The sequence below is a fragment of the Pan paniscus genome, chromosome 11 (genome assembly GCF_029289425.2).
Source record: "Pan paniscus chromosome 11, NHGRI_mPanPan1-v2.0_pri, whole genome shotgun sequence".
In the NCBI taxonomy this organism is placed as follows: Eukaryota; Metazoa; Chordata; class Mammalia; order Primates; family Hominidae; genus Pan; species Pan paniscus.
The window spans coordinates 4,242,850-4,256,750 of NC_073260.2; the positions used below are offsets into that span (position 1 = coordinate 4,242,850).

Consider the following 13,901-nt stretch of genomic DNA (forward strand, 5'->3'; position numbering starts at 1 on the left):
GCGCCAAGGCGGCCGGCGGGCGCACTTACGCCGGTGCTGCGGTCCAGCGTCCCGCCGCCGGCCGCCGAGAGCTTGGTGGTGTTGAGGCCCACCAGCGAGGGCAGCGTCTGGGACATCCAGTTGGTGATCATGGCCATGGTGCTCAGCACGACCCCGATCTTGAGCAGCGGCACCGACATCGCGCCTCGAGCTGCCTCCAGCGCCCGCTCCGAGCTGGCACCGGCTCCCGCGCCCAGGCGGCCTTCAGGCGGCGGGCACCGCGGCGGGCAGGGGCGCCTGGCTGTGTCCCCGCGCCCCCTCGGCCCGCCGCCGCCCGCCCGCCGCCGCCGCCGCCCCGCGCGCCCCGGCCATCGCCGCGCCTTCCCCGGGCGCCAGGGAAGGTGGCCAGGCGGCCTCTGCCCGCCGCGCCCTGCGCCTCGCGCCGCCCGCCCCGCGCCCTGCCTTGCCCGGCTGCGTCCCTCCGGGTTCCTCCGCCGCCACCGGGAAGCGCCGTCCGGCTCTGAGCGCTGCGCGGGCTGCGCGCGGGGGCCGCGGCCGGGAGGCGGGGCTCGGCCGGGCGGGGCCGACGCAATCCGCCCAGGAAATGGGTGGATTTTTCCTCTCGCTCGGCTCCCCGCCGCCCCCTGGCTGCTGGCAGCGAGGTCTGCAAACTCCAGTCCGCCCAGGAGTTGGGATCAGGGTGACATGAGGAGACGGGCACACCACCACCCCCAGATCATAAAATACCCGGCGGCGGCGCGGGGACTCCAGCTGGGGGCACGGCCCGCGGCCCTCCCGTCCCGGGGCTTCTCCCATCCTCACGCCGGGGCATCCCTCTCCGATCCCCGCAGAGGGTCCGCTTTGGGGCAAAGGTTGCCGGCAGAGAGACGGCGCCGTCCTGCCTACTGGAGCCCTTTTCCGCGGTGATTCGAGGGTCCCAGCCAGCCTGGGCCGTCGCCTGAAACCCAGCAGGCAGGGCAGGCTCCGAAAAGCAGCCAGACTCGCGAGGGCCTCCAGCGCCAGGGGGGCGTCGGGGCATCGGTGGAGAGCTAAAGGCGCCCCTGCGATCCCAGGGCAGCCGCGGTGCCCTAAGGCCTTGCTTGGGAGGAAGGGAGCCAACCGGCACTCCTGACACCTGCACAGCAAGGCGGGGGCTGGGGTGGTCCGCCGTGGCCCGCGGTGCGCAGTGAGGGCCCTGGGAGGGCGCACACCCGGCAGGAGCTGCATACGGTCTGGGGCTCAGGCCTGGACCTCAGGAGCTGAAGGGACCACGCCCATGAGCGTGGTGTTGGGGAGGTGGGTGTGTGGGGCGGGGACTGGGGTCTGTGGTGGAGGGGTGTGGGTTGGGGGGTGTCCTCACTGACTCAGGGGTGGCGCTCGAGTCATGGCGCCCAGGCCCAGAGGCAGGGCAAGTGGCGCACGCTGCCCCTCTTCCCGGCCCTCTGCGGCGACCGCAGCAGGACTCACGCGTGTCAGTCCCACCCGAAGCGCAGGCCTGACTGGGTCAAACACGTTAATAGGGCTTTTGCATTTACAGAAGGCTTCTAATCGGAGATGAAAGCCACTTCCTCCGGGGCCTTCCATTAAGCTTTCCCAGCCATTTGGGAAGGAAAGAATCCTCCAGATCACTCACTACACTCTTCTCTGCCTGGGCGAAAATTAATCTCCCTTCCTGGATGGGATTTGAAAGACGGACGCCGGGCGGGCCGGAAGGAGCGCGCCTCCCTGGCGCCCGCCTGAGAGGAACAACGCCTTCCTGGGGCTTTTCTCTCTGTGTGCGCAGTCCTCGGCTGAAGAGACTTCAGCTGCAGCCAAGATGATCCTGGCCTGAGTGCTGGGTGTGAGACCCGCTAGTTAAATGAGCCCCTCAGATCTGCTTTTCTGATTAATGCTGTAATCTCAGGCAGCCGGGCTGGGTCGGATGCCAGGAAATTCCAACTGTTGGGGAAGGGCGCCATCTCCCAGTGTAAGCTGGGACTGCAGGCCCGGCTCACAGACCGGGCCCAGGCCGAGACCCAAGTCCGGTTGGGCTGGCTCCGTCCCCCTCCTCTGGCCATGCATGTTTAACACCGATTCAAGGCCACAAGCCGTGTCTGTCCAGATCACTCACGCCGCTTCCCGCTGCGGAAGGACAAGGACCACTTGTTCTGCGGGAACAAATTCAAATGCAACCCAATCCAATCCACAAAACTGTCAGGCTATCTCAGAAGCCATAGACATTTATTTATTTAACGAAGTAAAAGATTAACCTGCACTTGGACTGCTCCTCCAACCTGCACCTGAGCGGCTCCAACCTGCACCTGCTCCAAACTATCCTGTCCAGTTTCTAAAATCTGTGATTCAGTGGGCATAATGGTTTTGAAAGGGTCGTCAGATAAGGCTTGAGTAAGTGTAATTGGATTTAGAAGGCCGTGGAGCATTCCAGAAGGAAAGTATGGATTGTTGAAGAATGAAGGCATTTGGATTAGGGGATCCATGGCACCAGCCAATACCAAGTGTTCCTAAAGGGGACTGTCAATCCCAATTTCTTCACGACTTCTCTTAAAGCCAGGGCTCATCACACCTGCAGCTCTGAACAATCATACGAATACTGATGGGGCAGGTGCTGTGCCCCTGGTGGCACTGGGGCTTTGCCATGCCTGGCACCCAATCCTTACTGAAGTGCATGGTGTGGTGGCATTGACTCCACTGTATAGATGAGGAGTCTCAGGCCTAGAAGGATGATAAGACCTGTCCAAGGTCATATGGTGACAGCCTATTTCCAGGGCTAAGCCCATACACATGGTAGCATCCTCGTCTTATAAATGTCATGGCCATAGTTAAATCTCACGAGCCCCAGAAGTGGCATGAGTTGCATGGCCACAGCAGCCCTGGCTGTCCGCACAGTTCCACGAGCCACAGAGGCCGCCAGAAGACATTTCATGGGCCCTTGCCTTCCACGCTCGTGGGAAGGACACGAGGTTGCCCACCCCTTTCTGAGTCCTGGCATGAGCCTGCACCAGCCTCCCTGTCATGACAGGTTAGACCAGCCACGTCTCTATCCTCATGCCAGCCCCTTACAGGCCTTGACCTTGGTGGAGTCTGTACAAATTCATCAACACACATAAAAACAAGCACACCCCCTCCGCATCTCCCGGCTTCAGAGCTCAGAAGACGCACGTGTGAGAGGGTGCTCCTGCCCAGCTTGCTATAGACCTTACAAGAGGCGGACACACGTGGGCTATTGGGGAATCACCTCGAGAAGCCCTAGGACAGCCACATGGTGAGCTGAGGGCACAGACGACACCAACACCCACAGTCAGATGACCACCGACACCCACAGTCAGAACAGTGAGGTCCGCAGGATGCAAACCTACTCAGGTCCCAGAGCCAGGAGTGGCTGCTTGGAGGGAAGCAGGTCTCTGGGCCACTTCCCGATGCTCCTTGGCAAAGGATGCCCTCAAGGGACAAAGTTTGGATGCCCGGTTGCTGTTTAAAAATACGCATACTCTCCTCAGGCTATTGGCAAATATCTTGAAGGGAAACAAGGGGAGGGGAGGAAGAAAGGGAGGGAGAAGGGGAGAAGAAGAGAGAGAGAGAGAGACAAAGACAGAGAGACAGAAAGACAAAGAAACAGAGAGAAGACAGAGAGGAAGACAAAGAAATGGAGAGAGAGAGAGAGGAGAGAGAAGAGAGGAGAAATAGAGAGAGGAGACACAGAGAGAGGAGAGATAATAGAGACAGAGAGGAGAGACAGAAGAGAGACAGAGAGGAGAGATAATAGAGACAGAGAGGAGAGAGAGAAGAGACGGAGAGAGGAGAGACAGAGAGAGAGATGAGAGACAGAGAGACAGAGAGAGAGAAGAGACACAGAGAGAGGTCCCACATGGAGCCACTTCTCCTTTTTCTACGTTGTATGTACCTTTTTCATTCTCTTTCTGTGCTGGAACATTCCAGGAGCAAGGAAAGGACCTGGCCTCAAGCCAGGCAGAATGGGAGGAGCCACAGGTCCCCTGAGCACCCCCTCTCGGCAGCCACAGAAGACCAGCATGGGTCTTCCGAGCCAAGTGTCCCCTGTGCTCCCCTCCTCTGAGGCCTCTGGGTTCACACATGGGTGGAGGCGTAACTGCTCCTCACGCCCTTCCCTGGAGAGGATTTCCATCCTGGCCCGGCTCCCTGTGCCTGGCAGCACCTCCCATAAGCTGACAGTCTCCCAAACACCACCTGCATCAGGCGTGGCTGTGTGACCTGCAATTTTGGCCCTGGGAGGGAGAACGGCTAAGGGCCACGACTGAGCAGCTTTCAGAGCCAAATGTCTCAGTCACACCCTGTCTCTCTGCCTCTGTCATGAGGAAAACAGGTCCAGAGAGGGCCCCTCCCTTGCCCAGGGCCCTCGAATGACAGGACATGTGAGCCAGAGGTGCCCCCGGGCAGCCTGTGCCCTATGCACGCCATTGCCATCATGAGCCACTGTGCTTGGGGTTTGTGAGCACAGCTGGCCTGAGCTGCCGACCCAGGAGATTCAACTTCCTCCGAGGTATCGTCCTTCCCCCTTTCCCTCAGTGTCAGCTCTTCAAGTCCCCCAGTGACAGTGATGGGGAGCTACTTGCCCTGGGGAGAGCATCCCACAGACCCATGGCTGTTGCTGGGGGACGTCTCCTCCATTCAGCAGTTGGCCTCGTGTCCAGCTCTTCAGTCCTAGTTCCTTGTCCATCCAGAGAGCTGACTTGTCCACGGCCCCCATCCCCCCAGACCCTTCATGCACCCTCCGCACTCTCCCTGGCAGGTTCCACGCCTCTTTCATGGATATCGTCTCAGCCTGGCCACAGCCAGGCCAAGGGAAGCCACAGTTCTGTATTCCCTTAGTTGCCGAATGGAAAAGAGGCCAATTCTGGGAGTGGTACTTTGAAGAACAGGGACAAGATAATTCAGCAGACACGTCACCCTCTGGGCTGAATGCACGTTTTTCAGGGACCCCACAAACATAATCATTTCCTACTTCCCAGGTGAGGAAACTCACCATAACTAATTGGGAAAGGCAGCCCAGTTTCTGTGGAATCAGTCATTGATCCAGACATGAATTCAAAGGTGACATCATGATGAGAAACATCAAAGAGTCAATCCCAGGGTCCAGCTGGGAATGTGGAAAATGCCCCAGGTGGCACCATTTGCTTACAGCCAAGGATTTGGTGCTGCCAGATTCCAAACAAAGTTCTTTGCATCCAGACGACACCCCGCCTCTGCACAGGAGGCTCCCGGGCATTACTGATGGGGCCTGCCCTGTGGAGCCTGGACTTGGCCTCGGAAATGTTCTTAGCCACCTCTCACCAAGACTGCTGCAGCCCCTGGGAGAATCTCCTGTTTCATCATCTTTTGTATTGCTGATGGAACAAAGCACCCCTGGGTCCGTCAACACCCCTCACCTGCTGCCACTCACAGCTGACTCAGTCTGTGCATCTGTGGGACAAGATGCTGAGGCTGAGTGGCCTGGGAACGGAAACCTGTGTGTGCATATTGGGGGCTGGGAAGGAGGCTGGGCAGGGGTTCAAGGACTCAAGTTCACAGCCAAATTGTTGGTAAATGGCTGGCTCCCCATTTCTGAGTCCCACTGCACTGTCAAAAACCACATCCTTCTGTGCATGGAGTAAAGTTATTTACGATACACTGATGTTCTTTCTTTGACTCTTAGGCCCCCGAAGCATCACCAGAAGCAAGTGGGGGAGACTTTCTTTTCAGCACCACTCAGGAGAGCCATTTTGTATGGTAGGGAAATCCCCGCGGCAGGGTTTAAACTCCCCGAAGACAACTTGTATACCTAAAACCACTAGCTGGAATGGAACCACTTTAGGGACGGCCCAAAGCGATGCTGTGAACTGCTGATCTGAATGTGGACAAGGGCTGGGGAGCCGGCCTCATTCCCATCTCCCCCTTACACTCTTTCATCTCAACTTTTCATGGCTACACACTCTCCAATCAGATTTTAACTGTCATTGAACCATGCATAAGGAATATACGGGCAAGATCCCTGCTGCTGGGATGTCCTTTTGGGGCGAGCAGGTCTGCTAACACTGCAGCTGCCATCACCAGCTGGAGCCCAGGCAGGGGCGTGAGCTTTGACACGAGCACAGAAGAAGCAGGGACAGGAAACCTTCTCCAGGTGAGCAGCCACACACGAGGACGGGTCAGTGCAAACGCAGCGGATTCTCTCCATGGCAGCCCCTCCAGCCACCTTGTGCAAAGCATGCCAGGTGCAACAAAGGGGGTCACCGGACCCGCAGGCGTGTCGGGTGCACGTGTCGGGCAGTTTAGAGCCTCACTGAGAGGCCACCTTAGCTCAGGACCTGTAGATCCTATTTCTTACTTCTTGGCCTCGAACTCCTGACCTCAAGTGATCCACCTGCCTCGGCCTCTCAAAGTGCTGGGATCACAGGCATGAGCCAGTGCGCCTGGCCCCTAATTCTGACTTCTTGGATCTCAAGTTGTCATGCACATGCTGAGACATTTAACGGGCACAGGGCTGCCTACGTAACCCCTAACCTTACACTCCAGAGAACTGAGGTGGCTGGGCAGGCACTCCTAGATGCATCCCTGTCTCCAAGGGGTGGACGGGCCTGCTGGGGTCTTTGATCCTCAGGGGTTGCAAGGAAACCACAAGCGGACCCCCTCCTTCTTGCCCTGCTTTCTCCTTCAAAAGCCCATTTTCAAGGTCAGCAGCCGGCCGTGCACGTGTCCACACAGTCGGAAAGGCACAGCTGATGGGCTCTGCGGTGCATTCCACAGAGGTCGGCGACCCGGCGGCAGCGCCAGCACCTCCTTTGCACTGGTGTTCGGTGACACTGCGCTGTTTTTCGACTTTGCATTTTCTTTCTGTCTTAAGAAGCACCAGAACTTAGGTTTCTCAGATGTCAGACAGACCTAGAGCACCATCTGGGGTCATCACATATGTGCTGGGTGGATGGGCAGGCTGCTTAACCTCCCCACGCCTGTGTGTCCTCAGGTCAAGAATGGGGACAACTGCCCAGGATTGCTGGGACCGCCGCAACATGATAAAGTTTACACTCGTGACATGTGGTATCAGTCCTCGCCACTGGCGGGATTCCTGGGGCTTTAACTCCGGGTGGGCTCCAGTTTCTTACATTATTTATCTTATATAGTATATTATTTATTATCATTATTATTTATAATATTTAGATTATTATTTTAATAATCTAAAAAAACTCAGAGGTGTGCATTTTTACTTCCTGTTCTCTCTTCCCCTCCCTTCGGTCGCCCTGCGGTGCCGGTCGGGACAGCGCTGAGGTTTCCGAGCGTGCAGGGCGTCCAGGACGCATCTTTCAGAGCTGGAAATTGGCTGCTCGCCCTGTCAGCCCAGCTCGTGGTTGCCATGTATCTAATTCAGTTTAGCTAGTAATTAGTTTTGTATTACTTTACACGGTGATGTTAATACTGATTACAGGGCCTGATAACTTTAGTAATAAATACAACCCAAGGCAGGAAATTACCTTTCTTCTGATTGGGGAAGGTTGAAGTCAGTGGAATGAGAAGCAAATTGCTTTAGGAGACGGAGCAGCTGCCTCATGGGCAGGATTGACAGCTCAGCGCCCCTGGTGTCAGGAGCCTCTCCACCAGGGGAGGCAGCCTGGGAATGGGAAAGGGGAGGGTGCCCCTCTCCCTCCGTGTGTCCAGAGGCATTGCCAGCCTGAGAGGCCACGGCCAACTTTGGTGCAAAGACTGAATGAATTCCACGTATTCTGAAATAATGGGTTTAGGAAAAGACCCCAATTTCACCTGAACTCTTCCCCCTACCCGTGCACTCCATCCCCTCCTACAAACACTGTATCCTCCCAGCATGTCCAAAACAGAGGGGGCAGAGAAGCTGGAGGGGAAGAGGGCCTGGCAGGGGGACAAGACAGCTCATCCAGACCACCTGGCCCAAGCTTAGGTTGCAGCAGGTAAAAGTGTTTAGCCGTTTCTACTTGTTGGATTTGCTCAGGGCAGTGAAGTGAGGTCTTCAGCTCTAGAATGAGCTAAATGGGGGGATGAGGAACAGATTCAGAGGGACGGGCCTCACTGGGGTTCTCTGAAAGCCTAAGTCAGCATCGCCTCCGGTCTTCTCGTCTGCCCTGTTCACACCAACCCACAACTCCCCAAGTGCAGTCCGGGGTCCGCCCACTTCTCAATGCAGGCACCTAGACTGGCAAACAGCTGGCCCAACTCCGAGACCCAGCAAACAGTAGTCACTCAATAAAACCTGAAGGCAAACAGTCACAGTGACGGTTGCCACTCAAGCCTGTTCTGTGTTCACTGACAGCTTGAACCCCACCAGGGGCATCCAGGGGCGTCATGTTGTAGGAAAGGCCAGGCCCGGCCTGGGGATTCGTGGCTAATGAGGAGAGCTCCGCTTCCATCTTCAAACACTTCAAATACCCTCAACCCACGTGGATTGAGCATTGGATGTGAGAGTCGGGGTTTCCAGGCCCTTCTTCCTGCTACAGCCTCTGTCTGCAGCCATTTCTGTCCTCTTCTTCTTTTCTTTTTGAGACAGAATCTCGCTCTGTCGCCCAGGCTGGAGTGCAGTGGTGCAATCTCGGCTCACTGCAACCTCTGCCTCCTGGGTTCAAGTGATTCTCCTCCCTCAGTCTCCTGAGTAGCTGGGATTATAGGCGTCTGCCATCACGCCCTGCTGATTTTTTGTATTTTTAGTAGAAATGGGGTTTCTTCATGTTGGCCAGGCTGGTTTTGAACTCCTGACCTCAAGTGATCAAAGTGCTGGCCTTAAAGGTGTGAGCCACCGTACCCAGCCTCTGTCCTCTTCTTCTTTCCCCCGGGCTCACTAGTGGACCCAGGTGCAACCTTGGACCCAGATCAAATATCCTCCTTCTCCAGAGCTGCCTCCAGCTTCCAAAACAGAACTCACTCCCCAACTCCCACCCAGAGCACTCGGTGTAGACACTTCTTTTGCCACTGAAACACATGATTATGGCAGAGCCTGGGGTCTTCCCTCAAAGCAAGCCAGCCCCAGGTGCCAAGCGGCAAGGGTTTGGGCTCACTCAACATTGTAAGCCCAGAATTGACCGAGTTAAATCCAACCAGCTGGTACCCAGGAAATGCTTGTCTTAGGAGAGGATGAGTGAGCCAATGAAAGAATGGGGTTGGGGGTCTGTAGCAGAAGGGATCTTACTCAAGAATCATCTTGTTTAATTCTCCTTGTGAAACAAGGAAGGTCAGGCTCAGAGGGGTTAAAGGGCCTTTCTCAAGGTCACACAGCCAGTGTCTGGTGGGATCGGGGTGAGAATGAGGCCATCTGGGTTCAAGGTTGTTGCTACAAAGCTTCCCAGCCCCTTTTACCCTATCACATACAAAAAACATGCTTCACTCTGAAGGGAAGCCTGGGGGGTGTGGCGGTGGGCCTGGAGCCCAGGGAGTCCCTGCCCTGCCCCACCTTCCCCAAGGCCCAGAGATCAATGCCTTGGGACCCTGCCCCGGAAGCTCAGTACGATGCCACTTTACCCTGCTTCTCTAAGAGCATGAAATACCAGTCTTTTGTTGAAAATCACAGAGCAAGACCATGTGAAATGTCTTTCTGTCTGAGGACAAAGTTCACCTGGCCCCACAGCCTTGCGTGTCGTAGGCCATCCATCAACGGTTGGCGTTTGATTGAGTGTCTCATCGTAAGCAAGCTGTCGGGAGAACAGATGGCCCCGCCATGTGCTCCACTCCCCCTGCCTGTCCGCCTGAATCCTCCAGGCAGCATTTCTTAAGTGCAGGTAGGATCCAGGCATTTCTGACATCTTCTTATGTCGACGTATGCTCATTTAGAAGCACAGTGGCCCTAGAATCGCATGTCCATCCCTTGGAAGGAGCTAAAAGCAAGGATGTGGCTGTTGGAGCAATTTACCTACAGTGGAAGCGGGAGGCAGACACCAGGCAGCTCCAGCACCCTATCCTGAAGCCCAGACATGCTTCTTCACTCACTCACAAATATGAGCAGCATTGCTCAGGGAACCCGCAACGCATAACTTTGGAATCAAGAAAGTAAGATGCTTGGGGATGGATGTCCCCCAGTAGCTCTTGGAATCAGAGCAGGCTGGTCCTGCACCCACACCCACTCCCGACCCCAGATGCCATCTTAGAGGTCAAAGATGAAAGTCACCTGGCATAACCCCAGTGGGGCCCACCCAGGTGGGGACTAGGGTAGCCAGGCTCTCGGGTGCTGGTGCTGAGCCAGCCATTCTCTGCCCCCTTCAGAGACTCAGAAACGTTGACGTGATTTCACCTGCTGAGGCTTTTTTCCAAAATCCCAACACATTAGGATAACTGGCCTCCAATGCAAGATTCCGAAAGCACAATTATCAGAAGCCAGCCCGGGGAAGGTGGAGCTGTACCATGAGGGTGGGAGGTGCCTCCTGGCTGAGTTGAGGGACACATTCCCCTGAGACAGCCTGTGGTTCAGCTTCAGAGAGAGGAACATGCCAGGCCAGCAAAGAAAACAGCAGCATTTCCCTTCCTGACCCACGGAGGCTGTGGGCTGGCGGAGCTGACCAGGGTCCTGAAGGTGGCTGGCTGGGCCCTGACTCTAAGGTGTGAGGATGCAGGGGTGTGATCAGGGGCTGGCTGGGGTTCGGATGTCCAGCACCCTTCGTGTGGATGGACAAATACTTTCACCACTGAGACAAGGCTTCTAACTGAAGTTGAACCAAAAGTTTCTCCCCAGAACAGGGAATCTTTAAAAAGACACAAAGAGGAGAACTTAGGGAGGAAAAGCATCTTTTGGCCTGGGCATGGAGGCTTCAGGGTGCCATTAAGGCTTGGAGGGCCCTTGGGTGCGGCCATGTTCAGGACCACCCAGAACCAGCCATCTCTTTGCCAAGGTGTCTCAATAAGACACAGGCATAGCCCTTTGTGGGGCAGCTTGCCACTAATCAGGACCTGGTTGGCTCTTCTCTGCAGGTATCTGCTCCCCTGTGTGTGCATTTGTGTGTGTGTGTGCACATGAATGAATGCATCTGTCCGGCAACAGTGCACAACCACCACCCCTCCACCAGGCCTTCCTGGGGCCAAGAAAACTTCTCTCCTAGAGGCCATGCAGAACCTCTCCAGGAGGGACTGGCTGATCGTCTGGGCAGCACCAGGAGAAGGGCTCTGAGGGTAAGCGGGACAACGTAACCCCACTGCTGGATTGGGATTTCGACTGCACGTCCTGGGCAGAGCCAGGGAGCCAGCGCGGGCTTCCAGGCAAAACAAGGGAAGCTCGTTCAGTGTCTTCTCTCCTGTGGTCTTCCTCTCGCTCTCTGGCCCTCCCATCTTCTCTGCTTTATTTTCTCTTTTATTCTGAGGGAGATGGAGGAAGGGAGGAAGGAAAGAAGGGTCAGGGGCAGCTGGGGCTTGGGGCCAAGGTACTGGCTGCCCATCACTTCCTGGACTTGCAACTCCAAAGGGCCAGAGTCTCCCAGTTCAGAGCGTGGCACAGTGGCATCATTGAAAGGGCATTTTAATGTCACTCCCAAGCAGCCCGGCTCCCTCGGCTGGCAGGCTCTTCCGAGCACCATAGTGCCAAAGCAACCCTCCCAGTTCGGCGCTCACAGACAGCCCTTCTCCTCCCCCAAGACCTGCCAGCTCCAATATGCATCTTTAAAATGGAGAATACCAAGCAGAGACCTTTCTCTATTGATACATTGTTCAGGATACGACAAGCCCGTTTGAAATGCCCACGATCCCCACACGGGCACACCACAGGGCTCCTCACTCACCTCCTGCTGGGCATGTGGCCACAGCCCCCCAAGCCCTGCATATTAAGCCAGCAATGCACACAGCTGGCCGGCACGCTGGCTGCCCTTCCAGGTCTCAGCGGCACAATCCCCACCGCCTGTTTCTGGAGCCCCCAAGGGCAGCGTTATGCCCAAAGGGAGGATGAGCCACTCAGGGGTGTGTGTTGGGGGTAGGATTAAGGTCCCGCCACCTCGGAAAATGCCTGGGGTCTCGGCTATCCGGCTCTCACTCTTCCCCCTCCAGATGACAATAGCAGCCAAAGACCCCCTCGTGCTGCCCTTTGAACTTCTCAGCAGGGAGTCGGGGGCAGCGGAGTCCTAGGAAAAAGGGGGCAGCTGTCAGCTCTGCTGAGCCGGGGCTGGAGGAGCGCCGTCTCCGGTCAGCCTGCACCCCTCCCTCCCACCGAGGTCCAGCCTAGCGCCCTGGCCCCCTCCCCAACCCCGGCACTTCGGGCGCCCAGGCCGGGGGCGCGGGGCGGCGCGGAGCCGGAGCCGTTCCCGGACTTTGTGGGGCTCCCGGGGGGCCGGGCCGGGCGCCTGGCAGGGAGGAAAATGGCGTTGGATGCACGTACTTGAGTGAGTTCAGTGCCCATCAGGATGAGGAAGAGGAGGCTGAGGAGCTTCCGGGCCGGGTGCATGTCTCGCTGCCACCTCCAACGACCTGGCATGCAGGGCCCTGGGTGCTGGCCGGCCGGCGGCTGCGTGGATGCGGACGCGCTCCGGCTCTGGCCCCGGCTTCGCTGGCTCCGGCGGCGGCGCCTGGCTCGTGTCCCCGCGCCTGGATTCAGCACCCGGAGCGGGCGGCGCGCGGGCTGTGCTGCGCGAAGCCTCCGCTCTGCATATTTATCGCGTCCCGGTTCCGGCGCGTCTGCCTCCGGGCAGGGCTGGGCAGGGCTGGGCTGGGCGGGAGCTGCGCCCTCCTCTCTCCTCGCCTCCTAATGGCTCCCCCGCGCGCCTGGCATTGGCGGAGAGAGGCGCGCCCTGCGGAGCACGAACGCGCGCTGGGCTGCGGTGGGTGCCAAAAGTTTGCTCGGAAGGGGCGGGGGCGGGGGTGGCGCAGAGGGACCCGCGCGCCTCGCTCTCTCCCGGGGAGGAGGGCGGCGGCCGGCGGGGAAGCAGGCTGGGACAGGATGTGACATCAAAAAGGCGGGGGAAATTGAACTGGGATAGAGAACTCCATCCTGGCCGGCCTGAGCCCTCGCGGGCTCCAGGTCCCGGGAATGGGGACAGAGGGGTTGCCCGCGCTGGGGACCTGGGTCCCTGGACAGGGAGTGGGCGAAGACTGGGGAGGGGGAATGACAGCTGGGAGTGGGAGGGATGGGATGTTAAGTCTTGATGTCTATGGAGTGACAGGAGGTAAAAGCTGAATGGGTCCTTAAAATTCACCCTTCAATGAGGTAAACTGAGGCTGGGTCAGGAAGGATGTTTCCAGGAGGAGGGGTCAGGGAGGAAGCCAGGGTTAGAACCCTGGTCACCTGGCACGCAGCCCTGATGAGTGGGGAGGTCAGCAAAGGGGTGGAAGCAGGAACAAGCATTGGGTGCTGGGCTTCTGTCCCCAGACGGGGCATGTGGACGAGAGTCTGTCTGTGTGCTCCTGGGGGTGGATACGACGTGCCTGTAAGGGGCCCTGTCATCGTGTGTTAGGTTGTGACACAGCTCTGCCCGCCCCAGGTGCCTTTTCTGAACCAGGAACCTAAGAGAGGAGCTCTCCCACCAGGGCCGGGGACTTCCAGAACCCCCTTGGCTCTGCCCGTCCTGGTGCCCTCCGTCCCTGGCCCTGGTGGGAGAGCTCCTCTTAACTTCCTGGTTCAGAAAAGGCACCTGGGGCGGGCAGAGCTGTGTCACAACCTAACACATGATGACAGGGCCTCTTATAGGCACGTGCCAGGACCACAGGGCCCCTTACAGGCAGGTGCGTATCCACCCCCAGGACTCCCTTGGCTCCGCCCTTCCTGGTGCCCTCCTCCCCTTTCCTCCCTCTCTATGTCCCCTCTCCCTCCACCCTCCTTTAATGTGTACTCAGACCCTTTGACTAAAGGAGCTGTCTTGGGGCCCACGTTTTCCATTTAAATTCCTGATTTTGTGGGAGGAGTCCCAAGCACCTGTATTTTCTGAGAAGCTAAGGTTGCAGTAGGTATCTAGAAGCCTCTCTCTGTTCTCTATTGTTTAGTCTTT

General features: G+C 57.5%; 1 protein-coding gene across 3 annotated transcripts in view; it reads right to left on the minus strand.

The window, feature by feature from the left end:
• The window catches only part of OLFM1 (olfactomedin 1), a 47,332-nt gene extending 34,474 nt beyond the window's left edge, over positions 1-12,858 (minus strand). The window contains exon 1 of one of the 3 annotated variants that reach the window (XM_034929450.3): positions 12,299-12,858. In XM_034929450.3, the coding sequence (XP_034785341.1) occupies positions 12,299-12,394 (96 nt within the window). In that variant the 5' untranslated portion in view covers positions 12,395-12,858. Of the gene's footprint in view, positions 1-29; positions 503-12,298 lie in introns of those variants that run through there. The other 2 variants (XM_034929449.4, XM_057298609.2) reach the window with 2 other exon arrangements.
• Between the last annotated feature and the right edge of the window lie 1,043 nt (positions 12,859-13,901).